Source organism: Schistosoma mansoni (assembly GCF_000237925.1).
Source record: "Schistosoma mansoni, WGS project CABG00000000 data, supercontig 0181, strain Puerto Rico, whole genome shotgun sequence".
Taxonomy (NCBI): Eukaryota; Metazoa; Platyhelminthes; class Trematoda; order Strigeidida; family Schistosomatidae; genus Schistosoma; species Schistosoma mansoni.
The window spans coordinates 215,925-239,447 of record NW_017386065.1 but is presented as its reverse complement, the minus strand read 5'-3'; the positions used below and the strand labels follow the sequence as shown (position 1 = coordinate 239,447).

The 23,523-nt window shown below is 36.5% G+C and overlaps 1 protein-coding gene and 2 non-coding genes across 3 annotated transcripts in view; 2 read left to right on the top strand and 1 right to left on the bottom strand.

Annotated features, from left to right (window-relative positions):
- The window catches only part of Smp_166010 (ankyrin repeat-containing, putative), a gene marked incomplete at its 5' end in the record, with an annotated part of 67,855 nt that overhangs the window by 37,510 nt on the left and 6,822 nt on the right, over positions 1 to 23,523 (top strand). Inside the window, 3 exons of the mRNA XM_018795131.1 lie at positions 3,243 to 3,391; positions 13,046 to 13,228; positions 15,490 to 15,618. Of these exons, the coding sequence (XP_018646998.1) occupies positions 3,243 to 3,391; positions 13,046 to 13,228; positions 15,490 to 15,618 (461 nt within the window). The remainder of the gene's footprint in view (positions 1 to 3,242; positions 3,392 to 13,045; positions 13,229 to 15,489; positions 15,619 to 23,523) is intronic.
- Smp_tRNA_02212_Gln_TTG.1.1 lies at positions 3,928 to 3,994 on the top strand. Its single transcript has one exon. It is a non-coding gene (tRNA).
- On the bottom strand, positions 17,317 to 17,383 carry Smp_tRNA_01110_Gln_TTG.1.1. The gene has a single exon. It is a non-coding gene (tRNA).

Genomic DNA, 23,523 nt, shown 5'->3' with positions numbered 1-23,523 from the left:
ATGTAATAGTTCTCCACGTTTTAACTCCGTACAGTAGGACTGTCTTGACGTTTGTAATCAAGATCCTCACCTTGAAGCTAGTTGAGAGTTGTTTTGAGTTCCATATGTTCTTCAAGCAATATCATTGATATGAAACTGTTTCACTCTCGACTTTGTTAACGCTATCAGTCATAGTTTTCCATTAAAGTGTTATATAATTTATCTTCAGTTTACACAAATAAACCTTACTGACCGACTATAAGATGGATTTCATAAAAAATCAAATATTGTTTTCATGTATTCATCTTATTATATAAAACTAAGTGTATACTAAAGGTTATTGCATAATTAACAGATAGGATTGATCTATTACAAGGTCATGGTCATTTCTAATGATAATATGTAAATTTAGGTTAGTAACTATTTGAAAACCTGATTAAAGTTCTACTATATTCCAGGTACAACCTAACAGTAGTCTAACAGTAGTATATATATATAAATCGTTTGAATAACTCTGCATTATAATTTTTCAGTTAACTGTTGTTGTTAGTAAAGAACAATGGTGTTTGATGTAATTTGTGTCTCCTCATTTTTTCTATGAACGATTGTATGTGATGATTGTCTGTTGATAAGGATGGCAAATCGATTATTAAAGTAGTGAAACTTCATCAGTTGAGATGGCTGGGACAGGTGTTACGTATGCACAATCACCGACTGCCCCAACGTGCAATGTTTTATGGTGTGGGAGTAGGTTGGAAGAAAGCTGGGTGCGGCCAGACCAAAATGTGACACAAATCCATGAAGTCATTGACAAGTGGACTGAGCCATGTTGGTAGATGTAGACTACTTGATTGGGATCCGCGAGACGATAGCAGCTGATGGTTAGAGACCTTGAATGACATGGCTCAAAATCGTTTGCAATGGCGAAGATGCATCCACTTTTTGTATTCTCCCAAATTCTAATCTTCTGAATTCTTCATGTCTCTGTCTTTTTCCCTTCCGAAATTTATTTCACTGGATTATACTCCTTGAATAACATCTTCAAACCCTAATCTTCCGGATTACTGCTTATACTCTTACCACCTCTACCACTATGGGATTTGAATCGACAACTGCATCTCTGTGTTAATGTGGTATGGAGACTCGAACTGATGTACGTATGTACGAAGTTCTACGTTGTAACTGATTGACTGACTGATTGTCTGTTGGTATTACGTGAATTGATAGGTCAGATGATATTTTTTTTCCTAAGGTAAATAGTAGATTCTAGGCCAAAAATAGAACATAATGAATTTCACTGATGACCACCACGAAAAAATATATAATTTCGTTCTTTCTTGCGTCATGTAAAATAAATCTTTCAGCTCTATTGTTGTATTATTCACTAGATCTCTAGGCTAATTAAATCCGTACGCTCGTAAACCTCCTTTCAGAATGCTAGGTGGTCGGATGAATTGTAAAAGGGGGATTGATGAGACTATCATTTGTGGACGACCTTTTGGCAAAACTAAAAAGACCTTGAGAATGTCCAACTACTAACTAGAATTAAATGAGGGTCATAAACTAATGCAAGGGATTAGGATTAATATTTACGGTTGATAGTTAGGGTTAGGAATCAGATTAAGGGTTTTTACGACGAACTGACATCAGCTATAATGCCAAAACTCTATTTAGCCAAATAAATGAAATAATTTCGCGTCAAAACTCAAGATTTGTTGTCGTAAATCTGACTGGTTCATCCATAAATTACAGTCTCGCCCATAAGTAAGACATACATTTAAGCAGCCGGTTTATTATTAATCAACTGTGATATTACTTACTTACTTACTTTCGCCTGTTACTCCCAATGGAGCATAGGCCGCCGACCAGCATTCTCCAACCCACTCTGTCCTGGGCCTTCTTTTCTAGTTCTATCCAGTTCTTCTTCATTCTTCTCATGTCTGTCTCTATTTTTCGGCGTAATGTGTTCTTTGGTCTTCCTCTTCTCCTTTGGCCTTGAGGATTCCATGTGAGGGCTTGTCTTGTGACACAATTGGGTGACTTCCTCAAAGTGTGCCCAATCCACTTCCAGCGCTTCTTCCTGATTTCTTCCTCCGCTGGAATCTGGTTTGTTGTCTGTGATATACGAACCTTAATAAATATGCCGAAATTCTACAGTACAAAAGGATTAGCTTAAAATTCGAACTAAATAAGAATACTATAAAACAACTGTTTAGTAAATACTGATTCATATGCATACCAACTAAATTCATCAAAGAACAGTCGTCAAAGCTTCATATTTTCTCTTCCGTCCCCTTTTCCAAACGATTATCAACGAATATAACTAGAAGCATTAAACAACGTTTTCGTCATAGTATGAGACCTCTCATTAGTGCACATCTACAAACCCTGAGAGTCTAGCTAAGGACCTACAGATCTCATGTTAAGCGCTTAGCCTTTGAACTTTTGAGGCAAAATTAAATTATTGACATGTTTAGCTAAAGTCAGTCGGTAAATAGTAATTAATTGAAATTAATCAAAGTTGAATTTTAATCTTAAGAAATCAAACCAGTCACTTTTATGGTTAAACAGATGGTTCGAAAATTACAGATCTTGTATTCGATTGCTAGTGAGATTATGTGTGTGCACTTCTGAGCAGTCCCATATATTAGAGCAAATCAGCTATTCAGTGCTCTGATTTTCAGTCCCCAAATGCCCTGATACGACTGAGATTAGGGTGGGCCCGCCCTCTCCCTCGAAATGCTCTCAATCAGTCACGTGTATACAGCCTCTGTCAGGGAAGTCCTACTTACTGCATTCTCGTGGTACTGGTATTGTTTACGAAACTGAGAGGACGAAAAGCGAATGTCCGGTGCTTCAACCGGATCAGTGGACACAGGAAATCCACCTAGGGGAGTTGGAAAACCCTCATTCCAAACCAATAGTGCACATGGCCTCCAGTATACTGGTTGAACAAATGGCGTATGAATCAATCGTTGGTCACCGACTGCCATGGGACTGAATCTTTTCACGATGCTCCACTGTCTTGTGGTTAAAGGCTCCGGGTGTGGATTCCCAAGAAAACCACCTGCTTCAGTTTGGGCACCCGGGCAATATCATAGCCGTCACACAATTAAATGAAATGACAATTTTTTGTGTGTTCCCTCCTCCTGGTACCAATATTTATGTTCTATTTTATCCTAATGGGTAGAGCATAGAAATAAATAATTGTATTATTTTATTTACTTTTTATTGACCTTTTATTATTTTTTTTGATAATATAGAATTTGGTAAATTGTACATAATGACATCTAGTAGTAGTACAACAATACCAGGATTGGCATTTTATGATTCATTAATTAATAATAATATAACTGAATCAAAACGATTAGTTGAATTGCATAAAATTGATATTAATGCAAGATTAAGTCATGTAAGTTCACCATTTTTAATGAATATACATTTGTATTATTGTAATTCATTTCATCATTACAGTACTTCTTTAAGCATGTTACTCCTAATGGGGCATAGACCGCCAACCAGTATTAGTCATTATAGTGCTTTGACGATATTATGTGTATATATGTATATGTATGTTCAACATCAAAATGTTTAAAACCATAGTGATATTTAAAAGAAACTGGGAATTCTTAATAGGACCTAGGTACATATATGCATCACTTCAAGTTGGCAAACCTTATTAGCACAATAAGATCAGTACCGACATTCATAGGTGTAGTTACTTCAATGGTAATAATGAAATTCAATCAAAACTATAATTATAAACAAAGATAGATAGTGGCTAGCAGCGGAATCCAGTTTGACGCGCGTTTCGTCCTATTTGAGAATCGTCAACTGGATGTACCTGCATCTCAGTTGCAGTCCTAAACATCAATGGGAAGATTCAAACAAACAATACTAAGTGAATTTAAACTTCACCTCATTGCACAAGCAAGTGGCTATCAGGACTCAGTAGCTGAGTGGATAACGCGATGGCATTTGAAGCGAAAGTTACTGGGTTCGAGTCCCAGAGTGAACATCAACAAGTCTGAGATGCAGGTGTATCCATCTGACGAGTCCCAAATAGGACGAAACGCGCGTCAAACTGGATTCCACTGCTAGCCACTATCCATCTTCGCTTATAATGCTTGTGAATTAAAGATATATCGAGGTAATACTCACAGTATGCACATATGCCAATAAGAGACTGACCAGTCGCAGTCCTAAGCATCAATGGTAAGATTCAAAGAATCAACACTAAGTGAATTTAAAACTATAATGTTTTGTAGACAGAAATAATGAGTTTAATTAAGTCACCGTTTTTATCAGAAAGTTATTGTTGTATTCAAATGTTGTAATGCTTCACATTGTTGTAATATAATATATATTCTGAGGGATATATGTTACTTTAGTCACTTTTAGTTTTCAGGCATGATCAGCTTGATATAAATAGTAACATTAAATGTAGACAACAGATATTTAATATAAGAATGTTGTAGGTTTTCTAGTTGAAAAGTTGTTTAAGTTGTACATTCATGACATGTATTACAGCAGTGAAATACATCGGCTGGGAACTTTTAATTCTTCTTAAGTGAACATCTTGTTGATTTATGAACGGTGCATTTAAGGCAATTTCCTAAAAATAAAATGAAAGCAGAGAGCACGGAACGGAAAGGGTAATAATCACTATGACAAGTTAGTCAGGTTTACCATAACACATATGTTAGGTTATCTGATGATATGCCATTCGTGTTAGATAGTATTCAAGTTAATTAAGGCTGCTAGAGAAGGCGTAAGTGTAAAGTGAAGGCAGGTAGGTAGGTTTAATTGGTGGACTCAGTGATAAAAATGACTAAACATTTAAAGTTCCTATAATCTCACTAATGGAATGAGATGCACTTACAAGTGTAAGAACATTTAATGCATTTTCAGAGGAAAAGTAAGATCAATCTAGCGAATAAAACATGGGAGTAATCTTATCATACAGATAGAGTACGGTAGCTTATTTCAGAATCTGGAAAATGTACTGGTAAATTAATTCATATGGAGAGATGATTTAGAATGTAATTGTTTCAATAATGATAAAGAGTTACGGATAATGCAGTAACTAGGAGTTTCTACATATTAAATTACCTCTCTGGACATAAAGGATAGTTTATTAAGTATTCTGAAGAAATCGATTAGATTTAATTTGAGTCTCTTCTTCCATGCCTTGTTGGGTTGCGAACCCACTGTGACCAGTATTTCATGTTAATTGTCTCTGAGAATTCGTCAATACATAAATGACAGCTATCGGTATTTATTCCGGTATAATTGAAATCTCTTACAATAACCTTAGTATTGAAGTTTAGAGTAGATGCGTGTATAAATGCATTATTGATTACGTCATTCACATTATCTGAACGATCAAGGGTTCTGTGTATACATCCTAGGAATAGTCTATGATTCAGGGTGTTGACTGATATCCAGACCTATTCAAGTAAACTAATCAGGACACTGTCTTCAACTTTATTGTTTGTTAGAGAATCGAAGGCATATATAAGACAATTACATCTACGTTTAGTTCCTCTGTTGCAGCAATGGAGTCAGTAGTTCTAGATATTTCATTGTGAATAAAACACTTCGAGAAGGTATCATTTTTTAGTGATTGCTATGAAAAAAGAATAAGCTAGTAATGTTACGTTTTTTGAGTCCGAAATTCTAATTAGAGTTGAACGTGCATTGACAAGTAATACGTTTGAAAAGGAAGTATGGAGTGTAAAGGAGTTGAAAGCTCCCTTATCGATGCTATGTATTTTAGAGATAACTGAACTGTGGTTTAGCATAGATGACTGGTCGTATAAGCTATGGCTTGAACAAGGTGTAGTGCTAGAGAGATCAGGGATTTCTTGAGGCTGAAACAATCACTGTTTTGATGAGTTGGACTTATTTTCTGAAATTGATTTGGCGGACAGTTAGGAAAATCACCTGCTCGTTGGGGTTGAGGTAATGGTGCGTTACCTAGTGGTCCATCTTGCCTATCGGGAAAGTGATGAGAAGTTATATGTTCCAGAATTAGTAAATAAAATTTTGGAGACAACCATGGGACTTGTCGGTTCCTTTCAGCCTGTCTAATATTAAACCTGCTTACATAAAGGTTGTGATAGCCGTCTTGTGCGTCATTTGAGCAAAGTATATTTGTTTGATTTAGAAAGTGAGGTTGTGACGAGTCACCTATTGTTCGTAGTCTAGGCTAGGATGATGGAATGGTGGATAGACCAGTTCTTATCTGTATGTATATAAAACCACACCCACGATTGGTAGGGTAAAACCTGGTTTTGAGGAATATATTTTTGTGTGGTTGAGTCTTTACAATATTTGTGGTACTAGTTTTCAAACCAGACACTTCTATATATACTTTCTTCTCATATGGTTTAGACTTTATTCTTAACAGTGTTTTAAAGAGTTTGCACGTCAGAAATAGGCATTTGGGTTTACTCCTCTAATATTTTATCGTGAGATATCAGATCTATGTGTACATTAGGTATACATTGATTATCTGAGGTTGCTACAGACTTAACTGATAAGTTGGCGTTCTTCACTGATGAGTCAGAGTATTGGCTGACAGGCGATATGTTGTTGTCATGATTGGGTCCTGTTGCTAGGGTCGCAGGATTCGTTGTGATCTCTTAATGATTATTTTCGTTAAAGGTAAGCTTTTGCGTAAGTCTTTGAATAGTGGTTTTATCTGAGACTATATGGGCTTTTTTAAACTTCGTAAGTGCACAGATTAACTGTTCGGATTCTTTGAGTTGTTCAGCTAATAAATGTGAATCTGAACTAAATAAGTTGGGCCACAATAACTTCTGATGCTTTTTTATTAAGGTGAATACATTTACGTAGGCTATTTTGAAGTGTATCTGCTTTCAGTACTGAACTTCTCATTGATGCAGGCGTGATTTTGTCAGATATTTTATAGATAATCATGTAATTTCGAGAGATCATTCGCTTAGTAAATTGGTTAGCGATAAAGTTAGTAACTGATTCTGTTTTCTCACCTTCTGTTTAAGTATGATTTAAAACTCTCCCTAGCTAAATTTAAAAAACAACGTTTCGATACTGCTTATTGGTTCAATTCAGCATAGACAAGAATTCTGTTGTGGCTTATTATGAAGATGATATTTTGGATCAATCAACTGAGCGTTCTTTGATCTATGCTTGAATCAAAACCACAACAGTTTGTACTATTATTGTCCAAAACATATTTTCACTATCATTGTCTATAACTACCCATATCACTTTTGTAAACTGGAAACTGATAAAAGTGGATGCTACAACATGCTTTCGTACTTATTATTATTCTAATAAATTTTGTCCAATGTCTTACTTACTTACTTACGCCTGTTACCCCTCGTCGAGGAACATAGGCCGCTCACCAGCATTCTCCATCCAACTCTGTCCCGAGCCTTCCTTTCCAGTTTCTATTCATCCTTTTTATATCTGCTTCTATTTCCTGGCGTAATGTGTTCTTTGGCCTTTCTCTTTTCCGCCTCCCTTCCGGAATCCAAGTTAGGGATTGCCTTATAATGCAAATTGATGATTTCCTTAATGTATGTCCTATGTCTAACCATTACCATATTCTAATTGAATATGATTTGTAACCAATTAAATGATGTCATTCTCACCGAACGATATTCTGATCATGAGTTGGATCTCTTATGAGATTGTAGGTTTGTACACCTGAAGAGTTACATACTATAATGAGGCAACTGTACAAATGCTTTCTGGTTTATTATAGTTATTTTGTTTGTTCATGAAATCACACATGGAAAAGTAGGAGAAATCGATAAAAGTAGCTTCTTAGATTGAAGCTTCTATAAATTATTATTGGTTTTTGTCTATACTATTTTGTTTCGATTTTCTTATTAACTTTATATAATAAAAAGACTGATGAGTCCTGGATTCGAATCTCGCGAAGCAGGATCGTGGATGAGCACCGCTGAGGAGTCCCACATTAGGATGAAACGACCGTCTAGTAAATCCAGCTTTTCCATGGTGGTCTAGCTTAAATTGACTCATGATTTCAACTATAAAATAAAATTCCTGTTTTCCTAGAACAATGAGAAGAGGTAGTTGATTCGAAATGTGATATATTTACGTGATACATTTCGAATAATCTAGTCATACCTATACTTGTCAAGGTCAATGAAATGACGGGTTCAAGTAAACAATATGATAATTGTAAATAAAGGAGAGAGAAAATTGTCATCGTATAGTGTGAATAGGAAATTATCGTATTACCCTTAGCCATAAACTAACTTCAGCTTATCAAGGTGAATTCAAGGTTACAACAAATGGTTTCTGCACACATAAATGGGTTTGAAATTACTAATAGCCCTTGACAATTTCTATACAATGTTTTAAAAGATGTATCGATGTCAATTCTGTGCGCTGTTTGAATTATGTACTTTGTTATCGATGAATATGGTTTTCTAATTCTCACGTTTATCGGAACATTTGACACTAACTGATTTTGAAGTCATCTGAACTCATGTTCCCTTGATTGCATTGTTCGATTACTCCACCATATATATGTATGTCAATAAAAAATTTACTTATTTACATACTTATACCTGTTACTCTTCGTGGAGCAGTACAGACCACCCACCAAGATTCTCCTACCAACTCTGATCTGAGCAATCCTTTCCAGTTGCTATTCATTCTGTTGATATCTGCTACCGATTTTCTGTGCAGTGTGTTCTTTGGTTTTCGTCTTTTCCGTTTCCCATCAGGATTCCAAGTAAATGCTTGCATTTTATATGGTTAAGATCATGAGTCAGTTGAAGCTAGACCACCATCGAAAACCTGGAAGCACTGGACGGCCGTTTCGTCCTATTATGGGACTTCTCAGCAATGCGCATCCACGATCCCACCTTGCGAGATTCGAATCCAGGACCTACCAGTCTCGTGCCAGAGCACTTAACCGATAGACCACTGAGCCGTCCGGCATCCAACGGTGTTAATGTTATTTAGACATTTGACGAATGATTCATTTCCAGGAAACAAAAAAAATTGGAAAAAATGAATAGTTTTCTTGTAGAACTAACACCAAAATGTACAAGTGCAGAACATTCTAGCGATTGACTTCAATTGCGTAATGTTAGTAGCCACATCTCAATTCAGTCAACATTTGGAATTAAACGGTATGACCTTTTCATACCAAACTGTTTACCTAGGTTACTTATTTCATGACATGAAATATCAACTCTTGGATGCAGGTATATCCAGCTGACGAATCACAAATAGGACGAAACACCGCATCTTGGATCCCACTACTAGCCATTATCCATCTTTGCTTATAAAGCTTGTAACTTAAAGCAATATCGAGGTAATCCGTAATCAACTACACTCTTAAACTACAGTGAAGAACATACAAACAAGAAATACAAAGTGTATAAAATATCATAATTGAACTTCATTACAAAGTATGAACTTCCTTTTTTCTTTTTTTCTTGTTTACTAAATAATTTCTCCCTTAACATTAAGGTCATTTTAGTTACTAGTCTATTTTTTTTTGTTTTACTGTCCACCAACCCATTACATTCCTGTTTATCCATTATGTAGATTGATAGATACATTTGTGAATAAAACAGGTAAATTGATTATTTCAATGAAATAAAGAAGGTTACATCATAATAATAGTTTGTCCTTAAATGTGAATAAGGGACGTGCGTAAGTATATGCGCGCTAAAAAAAAATGTAAATTAATGTAATAAAGAATAGTTTCAGTGGAATTCTTCCCCACGACTAAAAGAGATGATAATGGTGATCTTGATGATGATGGTGTGTGATCTCATTATGTATATAATGCACATTAGTACATATATACATACACAACGACTATCATACAATACTATATTGACTGTTTCACAATAAATGGTACCCATCAAGGATGATTGTTACTAAAAGAACATGATAAACAATCGGAAATTATGAAAAATATGGATTTGCTAATAATATTAGTTATTAAACTAATAGAAATTTACATGGTTGAAATCAAGAGTCGATCTAAGATAGATTAACATTAAAAACCTGGAAGCATTGAGATAAGATGGTGGTCGGAGGTGATCAACAGGAAACCCTTGACCCGGGTTTCGTGCTACTTGGCACTCGTCAGCAAGGTGTACCTGTAACCTTGAAGGAACTGGTGCTCCCTGACGGATTCGATCCCGTGTCACACAGCTTCACAGTCAGAGACGTTACCACTGAGCTATTCGGGATCGAATCCGTCAGGGAGCACCAGTTCCTTCAAGGTTACAGGTACACCTTGCTGACGAGTGCCAAGTAGCACGAAACCCGGGTCAAGGGTTTCCTATTGATCACCTCCAACCACCATCTTATTTCAATATATAGTGCACGCTGTGTCGAGTCACCTAGACTGGTGGCCACATTGAAACTTGATCGATAGCATTCAATCAGCACTAAGAAGGACTTGACACGCATGACATTGATCACCACCCAGTGATCAATCAATTATGACTTGGAAGCATTGGATGGCCGTTTCGTTCTAGTATGAAACACCTCAGTGATGCCTATCCAGGGTGTCATATGCAGTACTCAAACCCAGTGCCTTTAGTCTCTTGCACGTGGATGCTTAACTTCTAGACTAACAAGCGTCCAAGACCATAGGTTCCGTGTCCGAGTACCGCGTGCGGGATCGTGGATGCGAACTGCTGAGAAGTGCCATATGAGTACGAATCGACCGTCCGGTGTTTTCAAGTTTTCGGTGGTGAACTATCTTATATATTGAGATGGTTGAGAAGATTTGTAGCTCAGGTGAGTGATTTTGATGTAGGTTTGTTCTCTAAGCTGGATCCAGCTCATTATTTTAAGAATTTGCAATTTCTATCTGTAAATAATGACAACAACAAAATTATTGTGTGGGGTCTTATATCCGGACGAAGACTAAAGGAATGGTAGCTTCCAGGACTAATTTATGAACTATTGTTATCTGTATTCTTATTGTATAAGTATTAAGCATATATATGTTTGACTTACTATTTTTGATGTTTCCATTTTGTTAGTTGTTCTCCCTTAATCGCATCCGCTTTTTATCTTGCTAATGTTTACTTGTCATTTTTCGTTGCATGTTGTGTTATCGCCTGATATTCCTGTGTATAAAATACTTGAAATATAACATCTAATTGCGGAGGCTGGGCACTGACTTCTGAACTCGAAGGGAGGGAAGCAAGAAAGAGAACTGAAGAATGATGGAACAATAAAAACTTAGCAGTTGACTCAAGGTTACTAGTGCTAGTTTGACGTGTAGTTAGTCAACTCAGAGATGCAAGGCCATATAGGGATTCAAATTGGTGGTTTTGCCACGCAATATTAGTCTATGGCTATAAAAATAACACGGGGTTCTGTGGTAATTGTTGATTATATCATTTAGATTACGGACTGATTTTAGTCAATCAATTATTGCAGATCAGACGACACTAGACTGCTTCTTTTTAATATCAGGCTCCCCAGCATTGAGCATCCACTATTCCACCAACGATATAATCCGGGACCTACAGGCCTCTCAGCGAGTGCCTAGTTTCCTAACTACTGAACCGGGAATTACACAAATCAATCAAACTTAAATTTATAAACTATTAGATATTGGGTTGGTGTAATAAAGGTTAAGCGCCTGTTGTGAAACCTGAAGGTCCTGGTTTTAATTCTACTGAGTCTCATGCTCGGATAAAGCAGTTAACTAGTTCTTGCTTGGTTTTCAATGGTTTTCGGATGTATATCAATCCATAATGTATATTATAAAATAATGATAATCACTATGTCAAAGGAGTAAAAGAACTTCATCAGTAAATAGAAAAGAAAATAAACCAACTAAAATGAGGATTCCTTTAAAATGTTGACGTGACTAACTTCACAATAAGCTCTAAGCTTGTAAATACATATAGATAATAGCGATAATTATTCATTTGAAAATATAGGGATGAACGCTTTGAAATTATTATCAGAAAGGGGTTTTGTAGAGATTATAGTAATTTAATAGTTGAGTTCATGGATCAAAATCTGAAAAGCAAACTAGGACGAAACGGTCATCCAGTGCTTTAAGGTTTTCCATAGTGATCTAGCTTTAATTGACTCATGAACTCAACTTTGATATTATCTTCAATTGGAAGTTGATAACATTTTGGACACTACTGAAGATGAAACTCAGGATACTATTTTATTTTATTTATCTTTATCCTAATATTACCCCTTCCAGTCATATAGAATGGTGAAGCCCTGTAGGCCCTTCTGGTGAAGAGTGCTACATCGAAGCACGGTACAACTACCGGGGTGGGATAGCTGTTTCTGCAATGTCACTCAGAACCATTACATAACACCCACACAGAATCCATTCTCTTTGTCTTTTTTGTTTTTATTTGGGCAGACTCTTTTTTCATTTTACCTCTCTTTTTGAACCCTCAATAGTTATGCAATGACTCTTTGTAGCATTCGTAATCGTTTTTTGGGGTATTGGTAGAGTGGTTGATTGGGCCGATCTCGACCACCCACGATTAACCGCTCACGTTAGATCATGGAAACAGTTCCATGATCCGGGAGGCACGACGAGGACGTGTGAGTTGGGTTTTGCCCCCCATCCTAATATTTATTCTTTTAACACTTCACAAATGGAATAGTACATCTTTTTCTTTTTGTTTCTCCTCATCAACTACTTTCTGATATTCGGAATGCTTAACTGATAAGCTATAGATTTCTGTTACTCAATATGTAATATACATGGGTAATTGAATTAAATGTGAATAGTAAAGCCTAACTTTCCCGCTTGAAAGTTTATCAGGAAAATAACTCATGAAATAAATAATGACCACTTTATTTGAATACCCTTCATTTCTTTAAAATGTGACATCTTTTATTTTATAATGTAATTAACCATCTTGCCCAGGACAGGGTTGGATGGAGAATACTGGTGGGCGGCCTATGCTCCTCCACGAGGGGCAACAGGCGTAAGTAAGTAGGTAAGTAATTTATCATCAACAAACGAATTGATTCATTCTATATTCATTAAAATGTTTTATTCCTTGTTTTATTAAAGGTTCGTAAAAGAAATCATACAGATTTATGTCCAGTACATTTAGTAGCATATAAAGGAAATTTAGCTATGTTACATTATCTTATACAAAATGGTGTTAATGTACATCAACCTACTTGTACATTACAACGTCGTCCAGTTCATTATGCTGCTTTACGTCAACAAGTATCATGTCTTCAAATGTTGGTATGCATTATAAGTTGTTTTTCCTTTTTCTAAGTTAATGTTATTCGTGTCTGTATTGGTATATTTGAATCCTATGCTGATGTTAGATGGTTTGAAGCAAACTGTAAAAAAGTACTCTGGGCCTAGGTTTTTGTTCTATTTCATACGTTGTGTTATCTAGAAGGTTTATTAAATTTTCAAAAAGAGATGAAAAAGATATTTTGTCCTCGTTTGAAATTCCCTATCCAGGATTTCACGTATAGTCGAGTCAAGGATACTCGAGTTAATTATTTTTAAATAAATTTAATCATTCATCTAATATACCTTTAAATTTCCGCAACTGTTAACTGTTATAACTGTAGCTGAGTGGATGCCTTGTTAACGTATGACGTGATAAGACTAAATCAGAGAGCAGCGAATTATCGATTGGAACAATGACACACGGATACCGTACGAACAGTCTAGAGTACTTATCGGTCCTGCTTCTGCTTATCCCAGCCAGTTAATTCCAGAAGAACCTCTGTGGTATGAATCCTTGTATTTCAAACATAATGAGTTTATATTCCAATCTAACTGACTACATCGTACTATAAAATAGAAAATAACATGTGTACAAGATTTAGCCAAATGTGGCTGTGAATAAGGGGGAGCAGTAATCAATAGACTGGGTATAATTCATGAATGGTAAATCTTATAACAATAGTTTATAGTTCGAAATAAAGCTTATAATAAGGGGGACACGAATATGGATAGTTTAGTTATTTTGTGATTATACGATAAATAATATATGCACAGGCCCAGGACAGAGTGGGTTGGAAAACGCTAGTCGACGGCCTATGCTCCATTGGGAGTAACAGGCGTAAGTAAGTAATATATGCACAGTAATGGTTCATAAATAGATCCCAAAGTTGCCATTCACTATTGTTATCAGGACATAACATGAATACAAACCACTCTTTTAGTCATAATTTGATCATACTTTTTATTTAAAATTCAGTTATGAATCTAACAATGCATCCGTATGAATAGGTTATATATTTCTATGATGTTAGTTCCAAGTGAAGAAGTGCACTAGATACACTTTATACATTGACATATAAACTGAAATAATGACAGAGATCACATTTATTCCACAGTTCTAATAGAATTCTGGCTATCAAGTTTTAATGTAGCCACTAGTTTAAGTTACTAGAAATCATGTGTTATGTGTTGAAATGTTAGGCAGTTGAAAGCAATCGATCGAATACAATCTTTCTCCCATAAACCTTTCATCTTGATGGTCTCTTGCTCCTCATTAAAATGTCAAAAGATAGTGTTTCCTACCTTTTAACAAATAAAATGTTCAGCCTCTTATAATTCATAAATCTAATTAGGATTTTTAAAATCGGTAAGTGTTATAAATTGCCCAAATATTACGTATCGCGATAGGACTACACGAAGTTCTACCGATTGACCAAATTCAGATATCCTAGTTCGACCCCAACACTGTTCCCCAACTCCAATAAATCAGAACACAGCCGTTAAATGAGAATTGTTTATGGGGTCAGCAGCAGAACAAAAATGGTTTACAGACAAGGCATATTTATACAGTTAAGATGACTATTAACAGTAACCAATGGAAAGGAAGGACACGTAAAGGTTATAATTAGGACGACTCAAAATTGACCAATAGGGAAACGACACATGAAAGTCATAGTTAGGACACTGTAAATAATGGCCAATAGGAAATAACATGTGAATTATGTGAAGAGTCTAAAAACATACCACTTTACATTCGAGATAATTTTTGGGATATTCTTGTGAATATCCTAACAGTAAGGCAGATGAAGAGAAGTACAAATGAGAAGAACAGACATTTATCTAGACGCTGTACCTTCAGTAAATGAATTTCTGAAATTGTAGTGAAAAGTTCTGAATGGTGAAGTTCAACCTTATTTGAAGTGAAACAGTCATCAACAACAATATTCGATGATCATTATTATATATCACGAATTTAATTAAGTTTGTAATGTAGATCTTTGGATATCCTCTTAATGAAAAAGGTTCTAGCAGAGCTTTAAGTAAGCAGTATAGATGGGAACGGATCATCTATTTAAGGCTCCCTGATTCCCAGAAGTAGCTCCATCAATATTAGTACATAATGGAAATTAACTTCATATAACACAATTCTCACAAACACATTACTGTACTATAATCTATTTTATTATAATTATCCCCCATTCTTTAACATTTTGTTAACAATAATTGTGATCTATACATTTACATATTTTCAAATATTTAAGTTAAATGCTGGGGCACAAATTGATGCACGTGATACATTTGGTAATACTCCATTGCATTATGCAGCTGAAGATGGTGATGGTGGACTACTCAGTCTACTATTGAACAATGGTGCTTGTGTAGATGCTCAGGTATATTCTTCTATCCTAGATTTATGTAAACATTTATTAATCTTTATCTTTTATAACTTAAAACACATTTTTGAAACTTACTCTAAATGTATTCGTTGAGAGGAATCGAGCAAGTAGCTTAGTGCATAACACCTTAATGTTTACAGCGTTATGTATTGAATTTACGTCTCAGCGTAAACATCACTCGGGATCCAGGAACATCGGTCTAACGAAATACAAGTAGGATGAAACGCATATCCTGGACTTCACTGATAGCTATAATCAGTATTTACTAATATGTAAATGAAGACGATTTAAGATCATCAACATTAAGTTCCTTACACATTATTCTAATCTGAAGGTAATTTTTGTCACAATCTGAGATCAATTTTAGAGAATGTGCTAGCCATGAAACCTGAGAAATCTTTAGTTTGATTCATTTTGTTGGAGTTGGTGTACAACACTAAATACTATTTATAAGCTAGGGCAAAACCCTGGTTCAGTATTGATTGGTTTGTTTTACTACTCCACCAAATAACATCAAATTCAGATAAAGACTTAACTAATGTATCGTAATTGACGCTACTCACAAGATTGCATATAAGTAGTTTGTAGCGCAACGTGGCCTCGAAGCTATCATAGTCATCAGATGGAGAAAAGATTTCCAGTACATCAAAAGCACGGTATAGGTCAAACACTTAAAGACCAGACAAGAAGATAGTTCAGGTTGTAAAACACACCACAAGATGCAAATGAATGATCAAAGGCCATGTATATAAATTATGTAAACACTCAACAGTTACATATCTTACTTAACTGAACTACATTCTATTTTATCAATAAATATTTATCTAACCTCTAACTTATCGGATGATATCTTACAGTTCAAAGGATCAAATCAAAATAGAACAGCTGTTCAATGTTCTTTGATAACTTAGCAATACTTTCGTCTATAGAGCGTGACTCATATATACAATAAGTCATGGAATGAGTACTTTGTTGTTTTAATAGTTGAATTCATGAATCAATTAAAGCTAGATCACTATGGAAAACCTGGAAGCAATGGACGGCCGTTTCGTCCAAATATGGGACGCACCCACAATCCCGTCCGCGGAATTAGAACCCATGACCTATTTTGTTTTTGTTAAATTGACAAATTCTTGCCAGTAATTAAAAATAACTGACGTGACCCATGTGTTAATCAATAGAATTCTACAAACTTGTTAAACTGACCATTGAAGAACATTTCTTTTTACTTTAGACGAAGTAACAACAAGTAAACGATAATAATGACCATAATCACAATTAATGATTAACTACTAGATGAAATCCATCAGTTTATACTAAAACATTTAAGCTGATAAGATTCGAGCACACCCAATATGAAATGAGATGACTGGTTTTCTATACTACAGACTGATTGAGATTGGAAATATGTTAAGTTGTTAAAAACGTATCATTCTTGCCACAAAATCTAAATGATTTTGAAATTCACTTGGTATTGTTTGTTTGAATCTTCCCATTCATGTTTAGGACTGCAACTGGTCGGTCTCTTATTAACATATGTGCATACTGTACGTATTGCCTCGATATAGCCTTAATTGACAAGCATTATAAGCAAAGATTGATAATGGCTAGCAGTGGAATCCAGTTTGACGCGCGTTTCGTCCTATTGGGGACTCGTCAACTGGATGTACCTGCATCTCAGATTTGTTGATGTTCACTCTGGGGCTCGAACCCAGTACCTTTCGCTTCAAATGCCATCGCGTTATCCACTCGGCCACTGAGTCCTGATTTTGAGTTTGATGATTCTTCAGCTAAATTTGGTTTATATCAAAGATGACTTTCGAATGAATAATATCAAAACAAGTCGAACAATATTATTTGCAATTAAATTTTCATCAGACTTTATTATGCAATAATATTTATATACATATACGAAAGTATTAGGCGCACAACCAAACAACTGAACCAATGAGTTAGTGAACACCTCCATTTGTGGTTAAGAAAGGGTAACGTCAAAATAATATACAGCTTTGTGCTATCACACTTGGTCGAAAGCGGTCCTGTAGTACATAGAAATTAATCATTTAATGTGCTTTATATTATTTGTACTAGTTTTCTGTATGGAGTTCGACCTCATCTCTTACACATAGCAGAAACTATAGGAATTCGGGCTAACAATCCAAGTCTCCATCCCTCCTACCCTTTTCTTTTCTTAAATATACACTTCATGGTCCAATTATCTGAACACTTTCTTTTTATTACATAATCTTATAATTTTTATTGAATGTTATTTCGATGTCAATATTTTGCCTAATCATTGACCTATTTCCCATTATGAAATATTGATTCAAGCCTTTATTATTCTTATCACAACTAGTACATTACCAATTTGTACTTTTCACTTATTATGTAATCTATTCTACTGCTATCACTGACTCTCAATTGACGTAATTGGGTTAATATTTTCGTATATGCATTACTGTATATTAGAGTAAAGCCTGATGGGGATCTATTTGAAAACAATATCGTTCGCTTGTGTATGTTGTTCTAATTCAATACAAATAATCTAAACCTATGTAAAAAAATAAGGATTATCATAGCAACTGAATCTGTTAACAAGGTGGTTCAGATTCATGTCCTAAGAATCACATACTAGAGGTGGGGTAACAGGCGAAAGTATTTCTATCGACCAAATTACAATGTTGTCAATAATTTAAGTGGATCGAAATGCTGTTCAGTGTGTGTCAGTGTTAAACAGTTGAAAGTGTTCGACAGGAAACCCTGTGCATAGGTTTCATGCTACTTGTTGTTCGTCATCAAGAAGCATCTCTCTCACCAAAATGCTCCATGGTAATATTATTTATATCGTGTGCCTGAGTGTCCTGTTTAAATATGACGTGACGATGCCACTAATTGGAGACCAGCAATTTATTGATCGGACCAATGACACACGAAACCCGTACGAGCAGTCTAGAGCATTTGTCGGTCTTTCTATCTGCCTAGCCCAGCCAGTTAATTCCAGAACACCAATAACAGCCCCTGCAATATAAATTATTATTTTCAAACATACTAGGTTTATATACCAACCAGACAGACTACATCGTATCATAAAATAAGAAACAACATCTGTACAAGATTCAGCCAAATATGGCTGTAAGTACTTACTTACTTACGCCTGTTACCCCTCAATAAGGAGCATAGGCCGCTCATCAGCATTCTCCATCCAACTCTATTCCAAACAATCCTTTCCAGTCACTTCCAGTTGTTATTCATCCTTTTCATATCTGCTTCTATTTCCCGGCGTAATGTGTTCTTTGGCCTTCCTCTTTCCGCTTCCCTTCTGGATTCCAAGTTAGGGATTGCCTTGTAATGCACATTGGTGATTTCCTTAATGTATGTCCTATCCACTTCCAAAGTCTTTTCCTAATTTCCTCTTCATCTGGAAGCTGGTTTGTCCTCTCCCATAAAACGCTGTTGCTGATAGTATCCGCCCAGTGAATGTTGAGTATTTTGCGTAAACAATTGTTTATAAATACTTGTACCTTCCTGATGATGGTCGTAGTAGTTCTCCACGTTTCAGCTCCATACAGTAGGACTGTCTTGACGTTCGTTTTAAAGATTCTGACCTTGAAATTGGTTGAGAGTTGTTTTGAGTTCCATATGTTCTTCAATTGTAGAAATGCAGCCCTTGCTTTGCCAATCCTCGCCTTTACATCTGCATCTGATCCTCCTTGTTTATCAACGATGCTCCCCAGGTATTTGAATGTTTCCAACTCTTCCAGAGTTTCACCATCAAGTGTGATTGGGTTGGTGTTCTCCATGTTGCATTTGAGAATTTTGCTTTTTTCTTTGTGAATGTGGAGGCCTATCGATGAGGAGGCTGCTGCTACATTTGCTGTCTTCATCTGCATTTGTTCGTGTGTATGAGAAAGGAGGGCTAATTCATCTGCGAAGTCCAAATCATCTAATTGATTCTGAGAAGTCCATTGTATTCCATATTTCCCTTCAGATGTCGAATTCTTCATAATCCAGTCAGTCACTAGAAGGAAGAGGAATGGGGAGAGTAGACAGTCTTGTCTGACTCCGGTCCTTACTGGAAATGCATCTGTCAGCTGTCCTCCATGCATGAATTTGCACTGTAGTCCATCGTATGAGTTTTGGATAATGTTGACAATCTTTTCAGGAAGTCCATAGTGTGGAACAAGTTTCCATAATATTCTCCTGTCCACGCTGTCAAACGCCTTCTCATAGTCAATGAAGTTGACGTATAGTGATGAGTTCCACTCAACTGATTGTTCAACGATGATCCGTAGTGTCGCAATTTGGTCTGTGCACGACCTATCCTTACGGAATCCAGCCTGATGATCCCTAAGTTCGGCGTCTACTGCGTCTTTCATCCGATTCAGCAGCACTCTGTTGAAAACTTTTCCTGGTACTGATAACAAACTGATGCCTCTGTAGTTCTCACATTTGCTCAGATCTCCTTTCTTTGGTATCTTTATGAGATATCCTTCTTTCCAGTCCGTTGGCACTTGTTTCTCTTCCCAAATCTTCTCGAATAGAAGGTGAAGCATATTTGCAGTTATTTCAATGTCTGACTTCAGTGCTTCAGCTGGTATATTGTCAGGTCCTGCCGCCTTCCCACTTTTGATTTGTCTGATGGCCATCTTGACTTCTTCGATCGTTGGTGGAGTGACATCTATTGGAAGGTCAGTGTGGGCCGCTTCGATGTCCGGTGGATTCAATGGGGCTGGTCTATTCAGCAGTTCCTCGAAGTATTCTGTCCACCTTTTCCTCTGTTCTTGAATCTCAGTGATTGTCTTGCCTTCTTTGTCCTTGACTGGTCTCTCTGGTTTGTTATATCTTCCTGCCAATTTCTTCGTTGTATCATATAGTTGCTTCATATTGTCTTCTCTCGCAGCTTTTTCCGCCGCCGTTGCTAGTTCGTCCATGTATTTCTGCTTGTCGGCTTTAATGCTTTTCTTCACTTCCCTGTTTGCTTCTGCGTAGTCTGCTTGTGCTTTGACTTTCTCTGCTCGTGTTCGGCTGTTGTTAATTGCTAGTTTCTTGTTCTTCTTTTCTTGAATTTTGTCCAGGGTCCCCATAGAGATCCATTCTTTTTGGTGATGCTTCTTAGGACCAAGAACCTCCTGGCACATTGAAGTTAGTGCTTCTTTTATCCCTTTCCAGTTGTCCTCCAGAGTAGTTTTTTGTTCTTTCAGTAGATCCTGTAGAGCCTGGAACCTGTTGTTGAGAGTTATCTTGAATTCATGGAGCTTGTCAGTATCTCGAAGGAAGGCTGTATTGAACCTTTCTAGTGCTGTTTGTCCAGTTGTCCAGTCTTTCTTTAGCTTCAGTCTCATCTTGGCCACAACCAGGTGGTGATCTGAAGCTATGTCAGCTCCTCTCCGGGTTCTCACATCTTCCATTGATCTTCGGAATTTTTTGTTGATACAGATGTGATCTATCTGGTTCTCTGTGATTTGGTCCGGTGAGATCCATGTAGCTTTGTGTATGCTCTTGTGTGGGAATATTGTGCCGCTTATAACCAATTTGTTGAATGCACATAGGTTTGCAAGTTTCACCCCATTTTCATTTCTCTCTCTTAGTCCATATCGTCCAATTACATCTTCATATCCTGTGTTGTCCACTCCAACTTTAGCATTTAGATCTCCCATCAGGATGGTCAGGTCCTTTCGTGAGCACTTTGCTATAATTGATTGCAGCCTTTCATAGAAGTGATCTTTATCATCGTCGTTGCTATCATTGGTGGGTGCATAACATTGGATAACGTTCATTGTGATCCCTTGCTTCTTTGTTCTGAATGATGCTTTGATTATCCTCGGTCCATGAGATTCCCATCCCACAAGTGCATTTCGTGCTTCTTTGGAAAGCATTAGAGCAACTCCCTGTGTGTGCGGAGCATTTTCCTCTTCGTGACCGGAGTACAGCAGCATCTCTCCTGTACCTAGCCTTTGTTGTCCAGTTTGTGTCCAATGGGTTTCGCTGATTCCGAGTACTGCCAAGTTGTATCTCCTCATTTGCATTGCTATTTTACTGGTCTTTCCTGTCTCCCACATTGTCCGGACGTTCCATGTACCTATAAAGAGTGTTGCTCTGGTTGTTAGAAGGTGCATCGGTCTCGTGACTTCCGAAGAATTTCGGCTTTCATCATGAGACGTCATAATTATTCCTTCAACTCCCAGGGCAGAGTTTAAATGGTTTGAATTATTTTTTCTGGTTAGCGTTTTTTTAGCGAGTTAGCTTTTCTACGGGATGGGGTCGCTAACCTCATGACCAACCCTCCTCCTTTACCCGGGCTTGGGACCGGCAGTAACTCTAGAAGAGCTACAGGCGGAGTTATGGCTGTGAGTAGGGGGAACAGTAATTAATAGACTGGGTATAACTCAAGAATAGTAAATCGTACAGTAATAGCCTATGGGTCGAAATAAAGCTCATAATAAAACGAACATGAATATGAACAGTTTAGTTACTTAACAGTTATACAATAGGAAATATATGTATCATATTGGTCCATAAATAGTTCTCAAAAGTTACCATTCATAATTCTCTTCGGGATATAACAATATATATGACTATGACACAAAATAATATGAAGTACACATTCAATAAGATGTGGAGGTCTGCCCAAGATCCCACCTATCCTGTGGGGACGAAAAATTTTACGGTTATCGAGGTGAAAGATTAGCGAAACATTGCACTGCTGTGTGATAAAATTAACAGAGCTGTTTCGGAAGGTGTTGCAATAATCGTGGTGCCAGTGACATTTAGGAATAGTAAACATTGAGAGAACGAAATTATTCTAAATCATCTTAAAGTGTTGCCGGCTATCGATCGCAATTATTTAGTGGACCCTTAACAAATTGTATACACCTTGTGATTTGACCCATGCTAATATTTAACAACTTTATCATGATTGATTGTGTTTAATGGAACACACTGAACACAACATTCTTACTAGTGTTAGATGACATATATGGATTCAATAAAGTTGGAATTGGAAGAATAATTAACTGGGAACAGTGAATAAAGATCATGTATCTTCTCAAAAAAAAAGTAACATGAGTTTGAAATTCTAAATTCGATTCCATATTTGTCTCTGAGTATGTGATAAAAAAACTTACTTACGCCTGTTACCCCCAATGGAGCATAGGCCGCCGACCATCATTCTCCAACCCACTCTGTCCTGGGCCTTCCTTTCTAGTTCTATCCAACTTTTGTTCATTCTTCTCATGTCTGTCTCTATTTCTCGGCGTAATGTATTCTTTTGTCTTCCTCTTCTCCTTTGGCCTTCAGGGTTCCGTGTGAGGGCATGCCTTGTGACACGGCTGTGTGCTTTCCTCAATATGTGTCCTATCCACTTCCAGCGTTTCTTCCTCCGCTGGAGATAAAAAAACACCCTTCATATTAAAAGAGTTATAATCATAGTATCTTCAGAACAAACAGTTTTCTTCTCAATAGTTGATAATATATCTTTATTTTCTATTCAATAAATGTATGACTGGTTTCTTTTATCTACAATGTTTGATTAGCGATTTGTATTTGGATTGCTTCTTGCAGTGGAATTCTGGAATACACGTTTTTATCTTGTTTGAAACTAGCTAATAGTATTTCCTCGCAATCCAGTGTTGACGTTTACACTGAGACTTGAATCCAGTATCTGTCACTTGAAACGTCATTCCTTACTATTGGTATCCTTTATTAAAAGAGACTATTCATTTTTGAGTCTAGTTTGTATCGACTGTGATTGTATTTAATAATGATTAGAAATGAAATCCAATAGGCTCATCCTCTTCTTCATCTTATTTTTTGTTGACTAAATTGGTTCGCTTTGCACTAATGACAGTTTATGATAAGACTTGAAATGGATTACCCTCTTCCACACATAAGAATATAGAT